A 22,789-nucleotide genomic window follows, 5' to 3' on the forward strand; every position below is an offset into this window, starting at 1 on the left:
TTGGCAGTGGTAACATCTTTGTAACTGAAAGGTCTCACAGGAAAGAGACAGCGAGAGAAAAATGGCCAGAGACTTGAAAAGTGCTCAGTTTCTGTCACGTTTCCCAGCGGTTCACAGGTGTGTTTGGTGGTGCTCTTACTCTTAGTAAGAAATCCCAGATGCAGCAGAAAGCTACTTGACCAATAACAGCAGTCACTGCTGAAGCAAAGCAGAAACTTAACCTAGACCTCTGTTCCCCAGACTGCGCTGCAGCTAAACAGCTGGGATTTATTCTAACAAAACACTATGAACTTCCACTCATACTTCCAAGCTGGGAAAACAGTGTCTGGATAACTCAGACAACAGAGTTTTCACCATGAACTTTGCCACAAAATCAAACACCAGATCACGCCAGAACTCAGAATGCCCCTCACCTCCATGCAGCCTCCATCAGACTGATATTAACAGGAATCAGTTCCCAAATGCTGCAAAAAGCCCAGCTCACAGGAAGCACCCTGCAAAGAGTTCTCACCCCTCCGTTTCACAATTACTTGATTTTTGAAAGCTCCCTTTTGGTGTCATGACCTGCAAGTCTGCTCTTATTTTTGAGGCTTCAAGAAACTGCCTTGCTATTGGGTCACTTGATGGTAGAGATCCAGTGACATAAAAAGCAAAGTTTGCTTCCAGGAGGTTGGAGGTGCATTGCATTTATAGGGGAGTCACACAAGCTGCACACTGTGCCTCGCAGCCTTTCCCTCAACAGCTCTGAGCAAGTTCCCCTGAACTGCTTGGCTGGAGCATTTTGTCCTGCTCGACAAGGGGGTTGCCTCCCCAACTCTACAGCACAAGAGCCAGTACAACATTATGTTGCAACTGGAATAAGGGCCATGTTTATATAACACTTGGAGTTATTTTTCACAGGGAAGGCCAACCACAAACTGCAAGAACTAAACTCTTCTGAATCTCTTGTCATCCAAGAAGACAGAACATATTTTTTCAAAAATTGGATCAGATTTACAAACCCTGACTCAATGCATCCCACAGAGTAGCAGTGCCTTACGCGAGCCTGTCCTCCTCCAGCCACTGGGCCAGTCACAGAGCCTCAGCCAAGGGGCTCTGGGAGTTTTTAATATGACTATTCCCATGTCAGGCTTCTCAGTCAAGAACAGGCTAACCCTGTGGTTTTGCAAATCCTCTGCCAAAAGAGCTGTCCGAGTAGCACAGTGACTAATAAAGCGGACCCACTGCTGAGCAAGCCCCAAGCTCTCCAAAAGCCCAAGTTCTTATTTCCTAACACAAGTTCAGATGGGGCTGCAGTTGGCCTCTGGCAGCAATAACAGCACCTCGGCAGGGGCGGCTGCCAGAGATCCCACACGCTGCATGTCGACAAGACACTGGCTGTGAGTCTTTTGCTGTGCCTCTTCCGCAGCTGCCTCCTAAAGGGGAGAGTGACCTGCACCTCGAGTCAGCCACTCCCAATGAGCTTCTCCAGATACTGGCTAACAGCAGCACATGGCCCCAACCCAGTGATTGCTTTTGAAAAGCATATTTGCCTGCTTCGGCACTTTTCAAAGCAATTCAAACACTTCAAAAAACAGACTGAGCCAACATTTGGCAAGTGAGTACCAAAAGCGCCACAACACTTTTGTTCTCTCTCCTCCCTCACAAAAGCTGGTAAATTATGGCCAGGTCACAGTTACCTGAAAGCTGCCTTGTGCAAGAACACAACAGCTTATCAGAACAACAGCTTTTCCTGCTGAATACTCAAGCAAAGTAGCACCCGAGATCACGATGTGTACTTACAGCCACCTCCTCTCAGCTCCTGGACCAGGCCCGCTGGTTTTCATGCAGCTGTGCATGAGGCCTAAACACTACTGAAACTTCAATCAATGTTGCACTGTGCCAACACTCCTCAACATTTCAGATGACATTTTCTTAATGCTTGTCCTCACGCACACAGGCCTGGCATCAGCTTTCCTAACTTCCAAGCTGAACTGATGTTTTCACACAATTATCTGCTGTAATCCCAATATCTCACCCCGAAGCCCCCGGGGCCATCACTGCATACGTAAGAATTACAGTATCATCTGTCATCTCCCAGGCCTGAGGCAGTAAAGCAGCTCAGGGATAGTCTGTAGATCAGCCTCATCACCTCATCACCCTCATCTCCCTTCAGAAGACTGCAGTCACTACCATTTGGCAAATTGTGGTCTGTTGGGTCTCTTTATAGCCACCTCAGGCACTCCTGAAATCAATTCTCTGAAACTTCACCTGAGAAGCACCCAGACACCCTTAATTCCCCGCAGCATTTAAGACCTCTTCTGTGGTTGCACACCACCAGCAGTGCCACACTACCTCTCCTTTGCTGTCAAGCAGAAAATTCCTCTGGGTCACATCTGGACACAGAAGTGTCTTCTTTGACCCTTTCCCCACATCTAGCTCTTCACCTCTGTCCCAGATGTCCTCAGCATCAAACAGCATCCTGTGTGTCTAGCCCAGCCCTTCCTGGGGCTGAACTCACTCCCCTCAGAGCTCAGCTCTTGTTTCCTTCGGAGCCCTCCAACGAGCCGACACTCCTGATCCTTCCAAAAGGCGAGGTAACCCCTCCTAGTCTGCCTGCAAGGTAAGCTTCACCTCTACGCACCCTGTCCCCCTCCCCTAAAAGCAGACCAACCGTGTTAAGTCACGGCTTTAACCTCAGATTCCAGCACACAGGACGTCAACCAGGCACCTAGTGCCGCAGCTAAAGGGAGAGGCAACAAACCATTTGGAAGCTGAGAGAAACAGAAAGCAGTCTCACACTGCAGAAACCATCAGCAGAGGGAAAACAACAGGACAAAAGCAGCGACAGGCTGTAGAGCGGTACTTGCCAGGAAACCCAGACACCATCATCTTCTCACAAGAGGCAGGACCCAAACAAGGTCTGAAGCTGCACCAGCGCGGAGAAGCTGACCTCAGCTGCTGTTTGAAGCTGAGCTAGGAGAAACTATGAAGCAGATTTCTGTCCAGGACAGGAGGCCAGAATAAACAGCAAAGAGAGCCTCTGCTGAACCCTGCAGGAAGTCGGGCACCACAGTGTTTGCCACCACGATCTAGCAGGCTGTGGAAGTGCCACCTTTCTTCCAATAAACAACGTTTTCCTTGAGCTTATTTTAACAGGACAGCTGATTAGGCAGCCACAGCAAGGGGTCACACTGGAGGGCACAGGACAAAGCACTGAGATTAGCAGGACAGCCTTGCAGATACTGCTCTGCTGCTGCATGAGCAGCCAGCATTCACAGGACGGGAACAGTCTCTTCTCAAGTCTCACCATTCCCATATGCTCTACCTCCTCTGACAAATGAAGCTCTCTGGGACAGGGACAGGCCTCCTGCACAGTCCCAGCAAGCATGGGTCAGCTTTTCACAAAGGGCTCCTACATGTCAGGAGACTGACAGCAGCATCATTGTGCTTTCAAAAGGTCTCCGCTATGTTAGGGCTTGGCTTCTACGCCTACTCAGTTCAGGGTTTGGACCGAACCATTCTCAGAGTTCAAGCTGGAGCTAAGCATGGCCACCCTTCAGGACCATCAAGTGACCTCTCCTTGCCTGGTTGTATGGCAAAGGAGCTGCACAGCTCACCGTTTAGCCCCGGCCCAGCCAGACTGGCAGCTAAATGCAAGCAGTTGTGGTTCCCTGGCTCTACGCAAGGAAAACAGAAAGGAAAATGAGAAAGACTTGTAGCTTAGAAACTAAAACAACTTTAATGAAATAATAATAGCTCTAAAGAAAATAATACTAGTAAGAAAGTAACAAAATATATATAAATATACAAAACCACCCCCTCCATGAGTACATCATCACAGGTGCTGTAAAGCAAGCACAGAGAAAAGATCCCAGGCTGGACTCAACAGCAGGAGGGAGCTGGACTCAGAAACTGGATGCAGGAACGCATTGATCCAGGATCACAGGCAAAAAGAAAGATAAGAAAGATAAGGCCCATATCAGATGTCAGCCATCAAGGAAGAGAGCTCAGCCCTTGTGACCCCTCAGTTTTAGCCCAAGTATGATATATATGCGATGGAATACTCTGTTGGTCAGTTTTGGGTCACCTGCCCTGTCCCCCTCCTGTGCAGGTGCGACCCTTTTCCACCCCTTTCACTCACAGCATTCCACAAACTCGAGGATGGCCTTGGTTTCTATAGGAATAGCTACAAGCAATGGCCTTTCTGCATACCAATGCCCCTTTTGATCACTGTTGGAGACAAACGCTGTCTGAAAAACATGCAGTTAACTTTCAGAAAATGAAGTTAAGTAATGAGCCTTAACTGAAGTTAGAAAATTGATCCTACTTTAGCTCAAACCAGAACAACAGGAAAGGATCTGTCCTGTTTCCCCCACACCCAGGAGAACACCATGAGCTCCACCAGTGACCAAGGTGCCAAAACCACTCTTGGAGGTAGCCTGTAATTCTGGAGGCAGTGCAACTTCTCTACACAAGAGAGGGCACACTGCCCATACTGTTAAGCTGAAAGAGAAGCTCAGCTCCAGCCTTTCAGGGCCCAAATTCCCAGACCATGGTGATGAAACAGGAGAGAGAAGGAGGGTAGCACAGCCTCTCCTGCTCTTCTCTAGGTGAAAGGAGATACAGAGAACACTGGGTACTTAATACCACAAAGCAGAGGCAGCATCTGGGGGAGAAAAGATCCTTGGGACTATGAAAACAACAGCACACACTGCACTCAGCCTGGCACCCAAAGGATATGCTTTCCAGCATCCATTTGTTGGACCAAGAGCCCACACCTCTGCTCAGGCAGGCCTTTGCTTCGGTGCATCTACCTGTCTTGTGCTTAGACAGCAGGAACACAGACACGCTTCACTCCGCAGTGGCCCAACCAGATGGCCAGTACATTCAATATCGCCTCTCCTCTGCATGCAGCAAGGGGAGAGGGCGGGGAGAAGGGGAGGTCTCCACACCGAGACAACATTTAGGACATCAAGCTTTTAGCAATCCACTCCTGAGCTGATTCCTGGGCAGCGAGGGCTACACAGAGCAATCCTGGAAATACTGTTCACAGCTCAGAAACAACCAGCCAACCCGTCCAGACGTGGTTTATTCCACAGCATCCAGCCCTGCATCGAGAGCAGGTGGTCACTACGCATTGCTACAGATTAGTCTGACAAAAACCAAGGCTCGGCATGTGTGAGGATACCATTCAGGCAGACCACCGCACCCTCCAGATGGCATGCAGCCAGACAGTCTAGGACAAGCGTGACCTACTTGCTTCAAGCTCTCTGATTTCACTGCATGCATCCTAGAAATGGAAGCCTGTGGACAAAACTGAGGAGAGAGAAAGAGAGACACAGTCTTGGAAAGCCTTTCTTTCCAAAAGAATCACACATATCTGCTTCTCCTAGTCACCCTTCACCTCCCAAATATCTTCTTTGGGGCCCGGTTTGTTACTTTGCTCTTCCTCAAGCTGATATGACATGACAGCAACACTTTGGGGTTACAAGGACTGAAAAAACAAGAGTTTTCATGGGACAAGGCCAGAGCAGACTGATAAACTAGAGGCCGAGATGCATGAATAAAACACGACAGACACCTGCAAGAGCATGAGACTAGTTCCACACACAGTTGAAGCTGAAGACAGGACAGATCCCAGCCCTCCACACACTATTTTCATACCGTATGGAAATCTCCAGCTGAATCGACTGCACAGACAAAAGCACCAGCAACCACAGAGACGTGGTGGTGGAAACACACAGCCTTTGGAAAACCATAACCACCTTTATCACATTGGCAGGTCAGAAAGAAATCAGTTTCTTACACTGTTCCTGTGGAAGCCACAGGAAGGCTTAGGAACACCAGCTTGAAGGTAAAGAAATTCCTGTCTCCGAAGATGATGTTTTTGGGCACTTCCCAGGCTCCATATACTTTTTGCAGCACGGAGCACTGCAGAGCAACAGCAGAGCCTGCCAAAAACCTGCATTCCAGTCCCAGACTGAACTCTGCTTCTTCAAAGTGGCACCACTGCCCAACTGCTTCAAAAGCTTTTTATTCTCCAGAGGTGATATCAGATCTCTAACAGGCTACCACAGCTTTCAGAGGTTGGAGACAGCTCACCATCCTTTTGACAGCAGAAATCTGGGTGACTCCTAAGCTTGGTTATTCAAGACAGATTCCACTGAAGAACAGATCCACTCGCACATCACTGAAGCCAGGGAAAGCAGCTCCAAGTCCTTCACTGACACCTTGTGTCAGAAGCAGGAACTGGCTACAACAAAAGGGCGATCAGGTTCCAAGTGATATCCAGCACAGGTGTAACAGCACACAAATACCTCAGGCTGGGAAACAACCAAAGCACCAGGGCTTTGGGAGCTGAAAGAAGGGATTAAATGTATTGTTGCTGAGGGTTTCAAGACAAAGTTTAAGCCAAAACAGCGCTCTTGACCTCCCCTCAGTCCTGGTCGTGCTTTCCTGCCCCTTCTTAAAGCCAGCTCAGGAGTCCGCCTGATCACAGGAAGACTAATTGGCTCTATTTCTGACTCATCAAGAAGCGAGAGCTCAAATCTGCTTACTTCATGATCAGACAAGCAGCTACAGCAGAGGATCACACAGAAAAGCATGATCTCCTCCTCCCAGCAGCACTAATGTGTCAGCCGCAGTCCTGAAGCAGAGAAGTCAATTCCTTTGTGCTTCCAGATGGATCCAAGCACAAAAGATAGAGCAGGATTTCACACCTGGAAGCACAATGTCCTCCAAGCAATGTCAATACCAGTGACCAGCCAGATACCCAACTGCCAGGGCCTGCCCCTAAACAGCCTTGGTCCTTCAGCAGTTCTCCATGGCGAAAGTGATTATCCATTCTATGACTGAGAGTAATTACAGAGCCAGGCTCACACACAAGAGGCAGCAGTGAAGACCAAACAGAAATGGAAGAGAGGAACACATGAGAGTTTTATTCCTGACCACTTATTTTGGCTGCTAATAAAGTACCCCTGCTTGGATTTAGTGCAGACAAGCATCTGGGAGAGAAAGAACATGTTAAAATGTCAGTGAAGCACAGAAAACAGATAGTGAAATGGGAAAACCAGAACTGAAAGGACAGAGGAAATAGATGGTCTGACCACAGACCTATGACTGATCACGAGCAGCATTCCTTTGAAGAAAAATCCTTCTACAAGATGACAACTAGAGAGGGGCACAGAAAGACAAACGGAGGCAGAATGACATTGGTGGTGAACTTAAAAACAGCCTTAAAGGTCTGAATGAATCTTGACGAGGAGCACAGCAGCAGCCGCCACCGGAGAGCTGTCAGGGACAGGATAGTAACCACACCAAGACAAACATAAGGGAACTCCAAACTGACTTACTCCAAATGCAGAAAACACTGCTCCAACGGAGAGCTACGTTTACACAGCTTGGTTCAGAAGGCAAGGAGAGGAGAAAAGAAACAGAAGCTATAAATACAGAAAAACTCCAAAGAGGAAGTTATGTGCAGAAAAGGCGATGAAGTGACAGCTTAGGGCATGCTGAGACTTGTGACCAGCACAAGAGCAGGAATGCCTCCTACTGCCTCCCTTCAAGCCCTGGGCTCCACAGCGAGAACAACAGAGATAAAAGAGCTGTAAAAAAAAATCTGACTGAAAAGGGGCTTCTGTACTATGTAAAAACATCCTGGGTGTTTTTAAGGTAGAGACTCCAGCACGTCACAGCATTCTGTTCCCATTATGCTGTTTAACGTTCGCATGAGCAGCTCCAGGTCACTTGCACCCAGGCTTCTGCTGGCCGAGGATCCTTCTAGATATTCAATATTAATTTCAATCACTCAGCAACAATCAACAAGATAAAACTGATGCTTACAAGTATTTTCAGAAGAAAGAATAATTCAGTAGTTTTAGCTCTATTGAACAAGACAGCCGACATCTCTGGATACACGTTTCTAGCCAATTTCAATAGACACCTGGTTATGATCTTTGTGATCCAGGTTCAGGACACAAATGAGTGAAAACTCTTAAGCAGGTCACTGATACAGAGGAACACTTTAGAACTAGTTAAGATGATGAGCTGACCATAAGCGATGTGTACCACAGAGCAAAATCTTCACAGCTCTTCTGGTTTGTACCCACCTATACAGAAAAAAAGATGATGGCTGGAAGTCAGGATTAGCCTCAGAAGCGAACTCAAGCCTACATGCAAAGGGTAATTCTCTGGTGAATTTACAAAGATCTGCAACATTTTTCTTCCACTTGCAATCCTTCAATAAAAGCAGGTACTTTCCCCAGACAACCTGATCTCCTCAAAAACTGATCCTGGGTATCAGTTACCCCAATAATCTTACTTCTGGCCTTGAAAAGGTTCCCTGTGCTGCCTGCCATTTAGGAAGTGAAAGCACAAAACAAGACTCATCAGCAAAGCCTGACAAACCAACCAGGCTCCCAACAACCACAGGACACGACAAGTTGAAAATGAGCCAGCAATGTACCCTCATAGCCAAGAAGGTCAAGTGGATCCTGGGGTGCAAGAAGAGTGTGGCCAGCAGGATGAGTGGGTTGTCCTCTCCCTCTGCTCTGCCCTAGCAAGGCCCCACGTACACTCCCGTGTCCAGATCAAGGCTCTCTAGCTCAAAAAAAGACAAGGAACTATTGGAGAGAGCCCAGCGGAAGCCCTGGAGATGATGAGGGAACCGGAGCATCTGTCTTACAAGGAGAGACTGAGAAACCTGGGTCTGTTCAGCCTAGAGAAGAAAAGGCTGAGAGGGGATCTAATCAATACTTATAAATATCTAAAGGGTGGGGGTCAGGAGGATGGGGCCAGACTCTCTTCAGTGGTGCCCAGTGACAGGACAAGCGGCAGTGGGCAGAAACTGGAGCAGAGAAAGTTCCGCTTAAAGATGAGGAAAAACTTCTCCACTCTGAGGGTGATGGTGCACTGGAAAAGGCTGCCCAGGGAGGTGTGGAGTCTCCTCTGGAAATATTCAAAACAGCCTGGATGCGTTCCTGTGCCACCTATTCCAGGTGGCCCTACTTTAGCAGGGGGTTGGACTGGATGAGCTCCGGAGATCCCTTCCAACCCCAGCCATTGTGGGATTGTGCAACACACACGCTCCAGCTGTGCGGCCACCCTGAAGTCCTGGGAACTCAGGCTTCCTCACGCGCTGCACTGGCTGTTGCAATTACAGGGCCGGGCTGACCGGGAACCTGAGTCAGCCGAGCTTGCGGGGAGCGGCAGGGGGAACCAAAGGCCCAGGGGGGAAGGGGAGAGACTCAGAGGGCTCAAGAGGGAAACTCGGGGGGGAGGGGACAGAGGGCTCAAGAGGGAAATGGGAGGGGGGAAACACGACACGGACACAGGACTCAGTCGGCCCAAGAGGGAAACTCGGGGGGGGATTGGGAAGCCAGAGGGCCCAAGAGGGAAATGGGGGGGGGAGGGGGGGAAAGCCAGAGGGCCCAAGAGGGAAATGGGGGGCGAGGGGGGGAAAGCCAGAGGGCCCAAGAGGGAAATGGGGGAGGAGGAGGAGGAAACCCAGAGAGCCCAAGAGGGAATGGGGAGGGAGACGAACCCGAGGGCTCAGGAGGGAATGGAGGATGAGGCCCCAGACGGCCCAAGTGGAATGGAAGGAGGGGGACCAAAGGACCACCAGGAGCCAGCGCCCATAAAGCGCCGCTGAGGGCTCTGCCCCCTCAGGGGCTCCCACCCGGCCGAGCTCTCTCCTCGCGGCGCCCCCGCCGCCCCGCACTCACCCTCGAGGCTCTCGCACTGCACCAGGTTCACGTAGTCGCCCTGCCGCAGCACCCCCGCCTTAAAGCCGCGCACCAGCCCCTCCAGGTACCCGTTATCCACGTTAAAGTACAGCTCCGGGAACGACGCCATCCTGATGATGGCGGCGCCGGCGCCTCACGTGATCCCCTGCCACTATCACCTGACATCCCGTCCGCAGATCACGTGACCGCACACGGCCCCGCCCCTTCCAGCGGGGGCGGAGTCACAGCCCAGTATGGCCCTGTACGGGCTGGTGTGGCGGAGTGCAGCCTAGTACGGCCCAGTGTGCTGCTGTATAGACCAGTACGGTGCTGTGCAAACCGTAATGGAATAGTTTGTGTTGGAAGGGACCTTAAAGCCCACCCAGTTCCAAGCCCCCTGCCATGGGCAGGGACACCTCCCACTGGATCCAGTTGCTCAAAGCCCCATCCAGCCTTGAGCATCTCCAGGGATGGGGCAGCCACGACTTCCCTGGGCAACTGACCCAGTGCCTCCCCACCCTCAGTGAAGAATTTCTCCCTAATTTCTAACCTAAATCTCCCCCCCCCTTCAATTTAAAGCCATTCCCCCTCGTCCCATCACTCCGTGCCCTTGTAAAAAGTCCCTCCTCAGTTTTCCTGGAGCCCCTTCAGGTACTGGGAGCTGCTCTAAGGTCTCCTCATGACCTTCTCTTCTCCAGGCTGAACAACTCTCTCAGCCTCTCCTCATATGGGAGGTGCTCCAGCCCTCAGATCATCTTTGTAGCCTCCTCTGGACCCGTTCCAACAGCTCCATACTATTCTTATGTTGGGGATTCCAGAACTGGATGCAGGACTCCAGGTGGGGTCTCATGAGAGAGGAACAGAGGGGCAGAATCCCCTCCCTCGCCCTGCTGGCCACACTTCTTTGGGTGCAGCCCAGGATACGATTGGCCTTCTGGGCTGCAAACGCATGTCACAGCTTTCCCAGCGCCCTGTGAGACCTTCTCCTTCCCTGGGGAGCAGGCTGAGCGCCCCACCAGCCACACCTACAATGGGACTAGGACTGAGGTTCGCCTCTGGCACCTGTCTGTGGGGTTTGGGGGTTTCTCACAGCCCCCACAGACATATTTTGTCCCTTGGGTTCACCTGGTGACATGTAGGATCACAAAGGTCTTCTCTAATCTTAGTGATTTTATGATTCTAAGATCATCAAGTCCAACCACCAACAAAATACCAACATGCCTATTAGACCATGTCCTGAAGCACCACATCTATGCATTCTTTGATCACCTCCAGGGACAGTGACTGCACCACTTCCCTGGACAGCCCATTCCAATGCTTCACCACTCATTTAATAAATAAATCTTTCCTAATATCCAATCTAAACCTCTCCTGGCACATCTTGAGGCCATAAAGCCATCCCTATGGATTAGTGGCAGAGGAAGGGATGGTCTGCACTGGCTGCACCCATGCTGCAAGTACCCCTTTGGTCACTGATGCCTTGAGGTTGGCAGATTGCAGAGTCTCTGGGTGTAAAGCAGCCTGGGCCACCGTGAGCGATACTGGTGGGAGAAGAAAGCACAGACTAATTGTCACCTCCTGTGGCACCGCTTCTGCTGAGACCGCTCATCTGGTAAGGGAGGGCCCTGCAGAAACTGCTCTGGAAAAAAAACTCTTATTTTGTTTGACACGGAGCTGCTCTGGACTCTTAGCTGTGTGGACGTGTGCCCACCTGAGTCTCCACTTCAATGTGAGGGGCCCTGAGCATGCCAGCAAGTGGCTGATGGGGGGCAGCAGGAGGACAGGGGCCTGCAGGGCTCACCCCCTGGCTCTGCAAACACCTCCTTGGCACCTCGCTGCCACCCCTGTCCCCTGAGATCCCAAGAAAATGCATCAAACCATTCCCACTCCGCAACAGCTTTTGCTAATGGCTGGTTTATTAGAGCTGCAAAGGAGGAGGCAGCACGCATGGATGAGGAGCAGGTGGCCCTGGGGCACAGGCGCTAGTTCTTGCCGCACGGGAAACCAGTGCTGATTTTCCTGCAGTAGCAAAAAGCGTTGAAGAAGCGGCAGTAGCAGGTGGCACAGGGGTCGCAGCAGGGGACCTGGTGCCCGAGGCAGGACTCCAGGAGGCGGACGCAGCGGCGAGGGGAGCGCTCCTCACGGCCCGCAGCTAGCAGTTCTGTGGACGATGCCTGCTGGAAAGAGAAGAGGGGAAGAGTTGGTGCTTGTTCATGGTGTCAGCGATACAGAACGGCACGGGGAAGAGCCAAGGGTGACTGCTGAAACCTGCCGCTGCCAGCAGTGGAGAGTGCTGTCACGCTCAGCTTTGGGCTCGGTCTGTTGGAAATCAACGCTGAGCCCCTGGGGTCTCTGTGGGCGTCACTGCCTCTTCCACGATGTCTCAAGCACTTATTTATTTATTTTTAAGTGCAGCCTCAACTTTAGTGAAGGGTGCCATGCATTTTGCTAAAAAAAGGCATCAGGGTCTGAGCCAGGCAAGACACGGCACCACCTGGTGAGTTCCAGCTCTGCAGAGCCTTCCTGGGCTGTGCTTGAGGTTAATTAAATGGATCGCAGGAGTGCAGACTTGAACTACTGTCCCCAAATGCCGCAGCCCCTTGCAGCTCTAGGCAGCCTCAGCTTCTCCCTGCCCTGGCTCCTCTGCAGGTGACAAACAGATACTCCACAGGCAGCGCCACTTTGGGGTCCAAAGCACCCCTGGCTCTGAAGGCACAGAGGAGGCTGCTGTGCCCCGAGCTCCCCATTTGGCTCTTTGAGGTGTTTGTGGGAAAGCTCGGGGAGAATTACCTGTGGTTCCAGCATGCCAACTCTCTGCACAAGGTCACCATCAGCTTCTTGGACCTCCAGGGCCATCTGCTCGAACCCCATCCTGGGGAGAGCTCCTGTGAGATAGAGAAAGGCCGGTAAAGGAGGCTGCAGGGGGGGTTCTGCTCTGATTCTTCTCCCCATGGTTGTGTGTGCCTCCCAAAAAAATGCCCCTCACCCTCTGTGGGCTGCCAGCCTGCTCCCACTTGCCAGCGACAGGAGAAGTTGTGCTGCTTTAAGAGGATCCTGTGCATCCAGCCCTGAATGTGTGATCCCCACTTCAGTTTGGGGGGCCCTGAGCATGCCAGCAAAAGGCTGGTGGGGGGCAGTAGGAGGACAGGGAGGCACAGGACTCACCCGCTGGCTCTGCAGACACCTCCTTGACTTTCCGTAGCAGGCTGGAATAGTGGGCTCTGTCAGCTCCCTCCAGCCCACCACTTGCCTTTAGCAGATGGCCACGGCCAAGGTCGGCAGCAAGGATGGCCTGGAGCCCCTGCAGCAGTCCGCAGCACAGCAGCACCACGTTCAGCATGGTCCTGAGGAACAACCTGCGCAGAGGGGCCCAGCCTGTGTCAGTCTGCCCGTGGGCAGCCTGGTCTGGCCCCCACCTCCACCCCACCACTGTCACCCCTCAAGTGAGGGGCAGCCTCTGCCAGCACAGCCGCTGCACCAGGCTGTTTGCTGTCTGGGACTTTAGAGCTTTTCTCAGGCCACCGCATGCCTGACACCTTTGCATGGACCCTCTAGAGCGGGACACCCTGTGTCCAGGCACATTTATGGTCTCACCACAGAGGGGGGTGAGCAGCAGAGGATGGAGTGAGGCTTGACCTTTCTGAGGACGCCCAGTCTCTGCTGGGACCCAAGTCCTGTGGAACCCAACACCTGCTGTATTGGCAGCAATGGGGCTCCAGCCCTGGCTCCAGCAGCCCAGAGCTCTGCCGGCCACTCATCATCTCCCCATCCTCACAAAATCGCTCAGCTCTTTGCCAGGAGAGGCCCCTCCTCAGTGTGGGGAGCCCCACGGCCATCAGTATCACATGCAAATGCCCCCAGACCCTTCCCATTGGAAGCACTGACCTCTTCAAGCACAGAGGAGACTTGCTGCTTGCTGCTCCACTGAGCTCGCCAGGAGCGCCGCTACTGCTGTCTGCCTCGATGTCCTCCTCCCCACATGCTTACTGGGATTTATATTGGCTTTTTATTAATTAAGTGCTGCAGCCACATGACTTCGCTAACTACCAAGTAGGTGGGCTTCTCTGGAAACGGGCTTTGTCTGGACAGAGACACTGCAGCAGGGTGATAGGCGGGAGGGGGGACTCCATCTCTGCACCCCGCATGGATGCGGGGAGGAACAGATCCCCACTGATCCCAAATGCCACGGAGCAATCCCCACCACCCTTCCAGGCCGCTTGCCTTTCCAGTCATGCCTAAGCAGCGCCAAGGCTGCGGCTTGAGGACATCTCTCAGTTCCCAGTTAAACACCAGGGCAGCAGGCGTTTTGTCCAAGACACGCCAAGCTCTCTAACGGTTTTCAAAGGGAACATTGCCCACCCACAGCTCCTGGCAGGTGTCCACACACAGTCCAGAGCCTCCAGAAGTCTTCCACTCCTGACCGCTCACCATCTGCAGATTCTTCAGGCTCTCACCTCTATTAACCACATCTCTCTTTTCATTTCTCCTTTAGAAAATCTGCAGCTCCCCAGAGCCAAGTGCTCTCAGGGGAGGAAGGGAAGGAAGGGAACTTCACCATGGGAAGGAAGGAACTAGCTCCACTGTTCTCCCCAGCCCCGACACTGGCTTTTATAGACACCATATGTAGATCCTTGAGCTTCTTGGTGCTGAGACCTTTAAAGAACAATCCAAAACACAAAGGGAGCTGCAGCAAGCCTGATGCAGCTACAGCCCCGCAGCCACTGGGCCCAGCGCTGGTGTAGGCAACATCTCTGCAGCCTCTCCCGGCCAGGGCTGCAGGGGACTATCAGCTGCAGCATCCCAGCACACCACGTGCCTGTTCCAGCCATTTGAACAGAGGGTTTCAAGCAGCGTTGGCATGTGTACAACAGGGAATTACCCAAAAGGATAAGAGCTTGCAGCACCCAGCTCCCCATCAGGAGAAGGACCTGACCTCAACACTCCTGGGCCTTTCACGATGAAGAGCCAGGCAGGGAAGCAAGCCAAAAGAGGCTGCGACGGGAGATGCTGCTCATTCACAGAACCTCCGCAGTCCTCTCCTCTACCAACAGCAGCAGACCTGAGAGCTGTTTCCTACAAACCTCAGTGCCAGAAGACAGAAAGGAATCACCTTGCCACCTGAATTCCCAGATGCACACACAGGGTCCCAAACTGCCTGAGCACCCAACATCCTAGGGGCTGCCACCTCCTCTGCTTCCCTGCCAGCATCCCCCTCTGCCTGCCCACAGCCTGCCCATCCCCAGGTTAGCAGCTCATCTGGGCTCCTTTGGAAATGCCCATGTCCTTGGGCGGCTGAAGCCCTGCAAGGAAATGGGGAGATAAATCATGAGAGGGGTTTGGTCCCCAGCTGCAGGAAGCACTCAGCACCCAGCTGGGTCATCAGAGCACAGCCCCCAGCTGCCTCCTGCACTGGATGTAGACTCATCAGTGTTTGAGACAGTCTTGGCAGCCCCGCTCCTTCCTTTACCATTCCCAGAGCCCAGGTGGGTGTTGAGTGCCCCAACCAGCCCCACTCCTGTGGCTGAGCATTTTGATCCTCCCAGCTTCTGCATCCCCAGCCCGGGAGGGACTGGGACTCGGTCCCTCCGGCCTTTGGCTGACGTAGCCCCTGAGTGAGACCTCAGCCCAACTCATTAGGGCCTGTTTGCAGCGTGCAGGGTTGCAGTACAGGACTTCTGGGAAGGCATTAGCGGTAACGAGGGCTGCTGTGCTGAGAGCTTTTTAATCTGCAGAAGGAACGTCTGCTTTGTGCGCATCTCCATAGCCAGTAACGAGCTAAATGAGGCAGCCGGCCGCTCGCGGGGGCCGCTTCCAGGAAAAGAGTGGGGGGCAAAGCTGCGCCCCCAGCCCTGGCTTGGTGCTCCTGGAGCAAGCGACGGTGGGAGTGGGCGACCGAGTGAGTCTGGGCACGGCAGGGATAATGGTTGTCCCAGTCAGGAGGGCAGCGGGGCAGGAGCCCATCCTGATACGAGGAGTGGTCACTGTTACAAAAAGTGGAATGTTTTTGAGTTAAGCTAAAGTAGAGTTAAGTTTCATCTGAGTAACTGTATTCCTTGGAAGTTAGACAGAATGTCCCTCTGATAGCGTGTTTGCTTTAAACCCATAGATTCATAGAATAGTTTGGGTTGGAAGAGGATGTTAAAGCCCATTCAGCTCCAACCCCCAACCCCCCAACCCCCCACCCCGCCATGGGCAGGGACACCTCCCACTGGCTCAGGCTGCCCAAGGCCCATCCAACCTGGCCTGGAACACTTCCAGAGATGGGGCAGCCACAGCTTCCCTGGGCAACCTGTGCCAGTGCTTCACCGCTCTCATCGTGGAGGAATTCCTCCTTATGTCCAGTCTAAATCTGCCCCTCTCCAGTTTATCCCCATTGCCCCTCATTCTATCCTCATAAGCCTTTGTGAACAGTCCCTCTCCAGCTTTCCTGTTGCCCCTTCAGGTACTGGAGGGTCACTATAAGGTCTCCTCAGAGCCTTCTCTTCTCCAGGCTGAACAACCCCAACTCTCAGCCTGTCCTCATATAGAAGGTGCTCCAGCCCTCCAATCATCTTTGTAGCCTCCTCTGGACCCATTCCAACAGCTCCATCTCCTTCTTATGCTGAGGATTCCAGAACTGGACACAGTATTCCAGTTGAGGTCTGACAGGAGAGGAACAGAGGGGCAGAACCCCCTCCCTCGCCCTTTGCGTCAGGCGCTTCCCCAGACACCGCTCCCCTCTGGCGATGCTGCCGCCCTGGGCTCACGCTGGGCTGTGCTCATCAGCCTCCTCTCCTCCCGCCATCCCAGTTCGTTGCAGCTCCCACCGCGGGACCCTCGGGAGGCAGCAGGGCTGCCAGGCCCGGACTCGGGGCTCTCCCTCCTCTCCTCGTTCCCGGCCGCCGCGGGTGCGATGAGCACCGCCCGGTCTCAGCGCGGCCCGCGGGCCCTTTAAGGCTCCCGCCCCGGCCCTGACGTCACGGGGCGGGTGTACCCGGCACCGCAGCTCCGCGCCCGGTGAGGGGAGGGCGAGGGGGGGCATTGCGGCGCCCGGGGTAGAGGGGTGGGGGGGTATTGGTGTAAACAGGATGATGGGGAGTGGGGGAATGGGGGTGCCCGGAGTGATGGGGAGGGCATGCGGTAACTAGGGTGATAGAGAGTGGGGGGCATTGGGGTGCCAAGGGTGATGGGGAAGGTATAGGGGTAACCAGGGTGATGGGGATTCGGGGATATGGGGGTACCCAGAGTGATGGGGAGGAGGGTAGGACATTGGGGTGCTCAGGGTGATGGGGAGGGTGTTGAGGTATCCAGAGTATGGGGAGTTGAGGGCATTGGGGTGCCCAGAGTGATGGGGAGTGGCGGCATCAGGGTACTCAGAATGATGGGGAGGAGAGAGCAGGGGTGCCCTGGGGTGGTGGGGAGTGGAGTGTATTGGGGAGCCCAGAGTGATGGGGAGTCGGGTGTAGTGATAGCCAGGGTGATGGGTAATGGGGAGTATTGGGGTACCCAGGGTGATGGGGAGGGGAAGGCATGGGGGTAACCAGGGTGATGGGGAGGGGATGGGGTAATTAGGGTGGCGGGGAGTGGGGGGCATCAGGGTAACCAGGGTGATGGAGAGTGGGGGGTATTGGGGTACCCAGAGTGATAGGGAGGGGGGTTGGAACTACATGATGTTTAAGGTCCCTTCCAACCCAAACTATTCTATGGTTCTATTGAGGTGCTCAGAGTAATCGGGAGTAGGAAGTATAGCAGTGCCTAGGGTGGTGGTGAGGGGAGGTGGGGGTATGGGGGTGCCTAGGGTGATGGGGTGTCAGGGGGCTGAAGAGGGGGATATAGAGATCCACAGGGTAGTGGGGAGTGGAGGATATTGGGGTACCCTGAGTGATGGGGAGGGAAGGTGGGCTGTGGTGGTGCTCACGGTTATGGGGAGTGGGGGGCATTGAGGTGCCCTGGGTGATGGAGAGCGGAAGGGAGGGTACCCAAAGTGATGGGAAGTAGAGGTGGTGTGTGCAGGTGCCGAGGGTGCTGGGAGTGGAAGGGAGGGCATTGGGGTACCCATGATGCTGGAGACCTGGAATTGGCAGTATGGGGGTGCCCAAGGTGCTGGAGACTGGAGGTGGGGGTATTGGGGTGCCTGGTGTGCAGGAGAGTGGGAATCTGGAGATGGGGTATTGGGGTGCTCCATATGCTGAGTAGCGGAGGTGAGACATTTGAGGGACCCATGGGGCTGGAGACCTGAAGGTGGGGGTATTGGGTCCCCAAGGTGCTGGGATGCTTGGCAGCTGGAGGTGGGGATATCAGGATGCTCTGGGGTGCTGGAGACTGAAGGTGGGGGTATTGGGGTGCTGAGGATGCTGGGGACTAGAAGTGGGGGTACAGATGGGTGCCCAGGTCCTAGGATGCTGGACACTAGGAAGTGGATGTCAGGGGTGCCCAGGGTGCTGGGCACTGATTCCTAAGGGTCCTGATGTCCATGATGCTTGGGGATGTGGTATTTGTGGGTGCTTCATCCCCCACCCGACTTCCCTTAGCAGCTCCCCCTCCAGCAGTGCCCGATGACCATCCCCACCTGACGCCGCCACCATGGCTGGGGTGCAGGGCTGTGTGGAGGGGAAGATTGCGGGGCTGTACGACCTGGAGCGCACGCTGGGCAAGGGTCACTTTGCGGTGGTGAAGCTGGCACGGCACGTCTTCACTGGACAGCGAGTGGCCGTCAAGGTGATTGACAAGAGCAAGCTGGCAGGAGAAGCAGCCGGGCAGCTCCTGCAAGAGGTGCGCTGCATGAAGCTGGTCCAGCACCCCAACGTGGTGCGCCTCTACGAGGTCATTGACACACACGCCAAGCTCTACCTCATCCTGGAGCTGGGTGACGGAGGGGACATGTTCGACCACATCATGCGGCATGAGGGTGGGCTGGCCGAGGCACGGGCCAAGCACTACTTCGCCCAGATTGTCCACGCCATCTCCTACTGCCACAAGCTCCACGTGGTGCACCGCGACCTCAAGCCCGAGAATGTCGTCTTCTTCCAGGAGCAGGGAGTGGTCAAGCTCACAGACTTTGGCTTCAGCAATCGCTTCCAACCTGGCAAAATGCTCACCACCAGCTGTGGCTCACTGGCCTACTCGGCACCTGAGATCTTGCTCGGGGATGAATATGATGCCCCGGCTGTCGGTAAGGGTAGGGGGTGAAGACGTGTCTCCTGTCTGTCCGTTCCCTGGAGCAAGGTCCTGCCAGCCAGGCATTACCTCTCTTTTGGCTCCTTATGCTGGGAGCACCCGTGCTGTGGTGGCACTGCTGTGCCCAAGGGGAGCAATCCTGTCCCTTGGATGCTCAGCTGCCCACCCCTTGGCACAGGGTGGTCTTCCCTGTGGAAACCATCCCTGCACGCACTGAGATCCCGATGGGCAATGGTTCGTGCCAGGGAGGGGAAAAAGCCTGAGCAGGCTGCAAGCCCAGCATGATATCTATCAGGGCTGGGGAGGAGCAGCACGAGGGTACAGCCAGTGCTGGCACGTATTTGGATGATGCCGGAAGGAAACCTGCTCGGGATGCTGGCGTTTGGGTGGAGGAGCTCGGAAAGTTTCCTTTCCTCCATCCCCGCCCTGAAAACCGCTTCCTCTCTGTGGCTTCCAGCACCTTTCCTCTGCTGGCTGGGGTGCAGGGAGGCCAGGGAGACAGTCCTGGAGTGTGACGGGGATCGGGGGCACCGAGAGGCTCTGCTAGGACAGAGGGGCAGGAGGGAAGCAGACCCGAGCCAGCTCTGCTGGAATTTGGGGCAGGAGGATTTAGCAAAACAAAACACAAGCTCTTAAAGGAAAAAGCCCAGCATTAGCTCAGAGAAAGGCAGCTCCAGAGATGAAAACAGAGACAGCTTGTGGAGGCTGTAGAAAAATAAGCTGGTGGCTCTGCAAAGGGAAATGAAGGGAGAAAAGTGCACAGATGAGAAATCTTCAAAGGCAGGCGCTTGACTTAAGAAGCTGAAGGTATTAATGGAGAGCTGCAGGGCATGCTCAGCATCCTGAAAAAGGGCTTTTGCAGAGGGTTTGTGTATTCCTCAGAAGGAGCAGGTGAAGATGCTGCTGGTTCTGTCCCTGTCCCCGGGGCAGGAATCCTGCTCTGGCTGGTGCTTGCTCAGCTCTAGGCAGCTGGAGAGCCCGAATTGGTGCTGTGTGCCCTCTCCCATTGCTGTGGTGTCCCTGCAGGCACAGCCCAGGTCCGGGATGGTGTGTGTGTGGGGTTCTGTTTGGGAACTGGTAAGCAGAGTAATGACCTCAAAGGGTACCGTGGGTGGGTGATGAGGGGGCCAGAACTCAGGGCTGGCCTTCCTGACCCCACCTGGGAGAGGGGATGAGACCTCAACTGCTTTGGTGAAACTCCCTGAGACCTGCTTGGATGTGGGGATGGTGAAGGTCCTTCCCCACCTCAATGGGTCTGTGGTCCCCATGCCTGTGGGGCAAGCCCTGAGAGATGTTGCCTCCAAGGAGCATCCCAAGGAACACTGGTACCTGCTGGATCAGCACTGGGGATGGGGGCATGGACCCTCCCAGGGTCAGAATGGTGTCCTGGGCTGTGGTGGGCACAGCCTGAACTGCTGCTTCTTCTTACAGACATCTGGAGCCTGGGGGTCATCCTCTACATGCTGGTATGTGGCCACCCCCCCTTCCAGGAGGCCAACGACAGTGAGACCCTCACCATGATCATGGACTGCCGCTACACTGTCCCCCCCCACGTTTCAGCACAATGCGCTGAGTAAGCACCTCTCTCCCCTCCCCGAGGGACCCCGACTTACCACCCCCAGGGAGGCGCGCCACCCCTGCGGATTCCTGGGGGCTGAGGGGAGAAAGAGGGGGAAAAGCTGCAGAGTTTGGGGTTCGCATGCTGCTGCAGGACTGCAGCGTCGCCTCTTTCCCTGTCAGTCTCATCTCCAGGATGCTGCAGCGGGACCCAAAGCAGCGAGCGTCCCTGGAGCAGATTGAGGGCCATGCATGGCTGCAGGGGGTGGACCCGTCCCCCGCCAGCCGCTGCCTGCTGCCCCTCACGTCCCACAAGCGAGTATCCAAGGAGGAGCACGAAATCATCCTCCAGGCCATGACCTGCGGAAACATCGCTGACCGGGACACCATCCAGGAGTGAGTGATGGGGTGGGAGGCCAAGGTGGGAGCCCCTGTGAAGGGCTGTCGTCGTCCCTCCAAGTGCATCCCTCACGTGCCAACGTGGGTCCCTTGGTCCCGCGCAGGGCGCTGGAGGCTGACCGCTACAACCACATCACGGCCACGTATTTCCTGCTGGCGGAGAGGATGCTGCGGGAGAAGCAGGAGAAGCAGGGCCAGCGCCTCAGTCTTGTCTACAACTTGGCCAAGGAGGTGCAGAGCAGGTGAGCGCCCCTGCTGCCCCCCATCCCCTTCTACACCACCCTGGGTCCCCGGAGCAGGGTCCCGGCTGGCCCCCTCTCCCCTTTCTCACCATAGCCCTTCTGATGCCCGGCTGCGGACCAACACCTCCATCCTCCCCTTTCTCAGGACCAACTTATCGGACACGTTCAACCCCAAGGGCAGCGCCAGCGGCCTCTTGCCCTTCACGGACGCGCCGAGTGGCCTCACCACAAGCTCCCGGCTGCCCCCCCTGCCCACCGGAGGGGACATGGTGGGCCGGCAGCCTCATGGGACCCTGCTGAAGGTCCCTGCCATTGAGACCGCTATCACAAAGAGCACCCCGGCCCTGCAGCAGATCTGTGAGGAGGAAGAAGAGGAGGACGAGGAAGAGGAGGGGAAGCCCAGTGCCATGGAGAGGAAGAGCAGCTCGCTGAACCAGGAGCAGATGCGAGCTTTCCTGCATTCCCGCCGCCCATCTGGCCGTGGGGAGGTGTGGGGGCCAGGGTCCGAGCTGGGGGGCCGGGGCGGGCACCTGGGGGCAGCCTGGGCTGGGAATGGAATGAGTGGGGGCTGGGGTCCCCTCGCCATGTGGGGTGATGGAGCTGAGCCCCCCAGGAGGGTGGAGGATGTAGAGCTTGAGGGTTCCTTGGCAGGGTGCCCTGGGGAAAGGGGAGCCATCCCATCACCCTGCAGTGGCTCTGCTGGGGTTCCCCAGGCTCCAGGGGCAGAGGTGACCCCCACCACCCCTCCAGGCCCCACAGACAAGTCCCCAGCGCCCGAGTTCCTGAGCAGCCCTGCCCGGTGGTCGGGGGAGAGCTTGGGCCCGGGGGGCACCGAGGGGGGTGTGGAGAATGTGATCAAGCTGGACCCGGGCAAGGGCAAGGGGGGCAGCCTGCGGGACAGGCTCCTGCAGTTCCCACTCTGCGAGAAAGCTCTGGCCTTCAAAATCCAGCCGGGCTCCAAGGAGAGCCTCCTCTCCCTGGGGCAGTTCAACTGCTGCCACGTCATTTAAACCCCCATGTGGTGAGGGTCCAGCCCCACTGTGGTGTGTGGGAGGGCACCTGCTCCCCCACCGTGGGTCCCACCTAAGCCCTGTGGAGCAGTGGACGTGGGGGTGAGGGGAGGCACAGTGTCCCTGCTTTGTCACCCCCAGTGGCCACCCCACTGGCAGCCACCCTGGGCACCCGCTGTGGTGCTTGGGACCAGGCAGGAACAGACCCTTGGGACAGGACTGCCCGGGGTGGGAAGCAGGCTGGGGTCTGTCCCCACACTGGCCAGTGAGTCCTCAAACCCCTGGGGCATCTCCACAGCCCTGCATGGACCATGACACATGCTTTTTTAACTACTAGAAATAATAATTTTTTAAAATAGTCTATTTTAATGTAATTAAATAGAGATTGATATATCCCCCATTGCTTCTCTGCCTGCAGCCCCTCTGCCACCCCCCAGCCGGGGCCAGGCACAGCCCTGCCCGCGGCTGCCGGTGACCCAAAGCCCTTCCCTTCCCTGCCTCCCCCTCCCCCCTGCAAATAAGCATCCTATTTATTATCTCTTTGTTTTCTTGCTGGCAAGAAATGAATGACGATTGAAGCGTGGGCTGGAGCTCAGTCCGAGCTGCGCGGCTCGGGCAGAAGTGATGGGAGCCACTGGGAAACAAAGTTCGTCGGGCCAATAAAATAAGCTCGTGGGTTTATGCTGGTGCCACGTCTTGTTGCAAAACTATTGCCATCCTC

The 22,789-nt window shown here is 55.0% G+C and overlaps 3 protein-coding genes across 5 annotated transcripts in view; 1 reads left to right on the forward strand and 2 right to left on the reverse strand.

The window, feature by feature from the left end:
- ATP6V0D1 (ATPase H+ transporting V0 subunit d1) overlaps positions 1-9,882 on the reverse strand; it is a 34,817-nt gene extending 24,935 nt beyond the window's left edge. Inside the window, exon 1 of the mRNA XM_009571197.2 lies at positions 9,705-9,882. Within this exon, the coding sequence (XP_009569492.1) occupies positions 9,705-9,834 (130 nt within the window). The 5' untranslated portion in view covers positions 9,835-9,882. The remainder of the gene's footprint in view (positions 1-9,704) is intronic.
- A 1,740-nt stretch (positions 9,883-11,622) lies between these two features.
- AGRP (agouti related neuropeptide) lies at positions 11,623-15,847 on the reverse strand. 2 transcript variants are annotated; one of them, XM_009571198.2, is made up of 4 exons: positions 13,590-15,847; positions 12,870-13,060; positions 12,495-12,589; positions 11,623-11,878 (listed from the first exon to the last, which is right to left on the reverse strand). In XM_009571198.2, exons 2-4 carry the CDS (start codon positions 13,042-13,044, stop codon positions 11,687-11,689), a joined length of 462 nt encoding a protein of 153 aa, XP_009569493.1. In that variant the 5' UTR covers positions 13,045-13,060; positions 13,590-15,847; the 3' UTR covers positions 11,623-11,686. The 2 variants fall into 2 exon arrangements, with proteins under 2 accessions (XP_009569493.1, XP_053934863.1); XM_054078888.1 differs by having other exon boundaries at positions 11,623-11,881.
- A 717-nt stretch (positions 15,848-16,564) lies between these two features.
- LOC104068379 (SNF-related serine/threonine-protein kinase-like) lies at positions 16,565-22,787 on the forward strand. Of its 2 annotated transcripts, none has more exons than XM_054079161.1 (6): positions 16,565-16,700; positions 18,215-18,855; positions 20,292-20,433; positions 20,601-20,813; positions 20,921-21,058; positions 21,204-22,787. In XM_054079161.1, exons 2-6 carry the CDS (start codon positions 18,267-18,269, stop codon positions 22,066-22,068), a joined length of 1,947 nt encoding a protein of 648 aa, XP_053935136.1. In that variant the 5' UTR covers positions 16,565-16,700; positions 18,215-18,266; the 3' UTR covers positions 22,069-22,787. The 2 variants fall into 2 exon arrangements, with proteins under 2 accessions (XP_053935136.1, XP_053935135.1); XM_054079160.1 differs by having other exon boundaries at positions 16,569-16,700; positions 18,218-18,855.
- Positions 22,788-22,789: the final 2 nt, after the last annotated feature.

This window comes from Cuculus canorus, chromosome 13 (genome assembly GCF_017976375.1).
Source record: "Cuculus canorus isolate bCucCan1 chromosome 13, bCucCan1.pri, whole genome shotgun sequence".
NCBI classification, from domain to species: domain Eukaryota; kingdom Metazoa; phylum Chordata; class Aves; order Cuculiformes; family Cuculidae; genus Cuculus; species Cuculus canorus.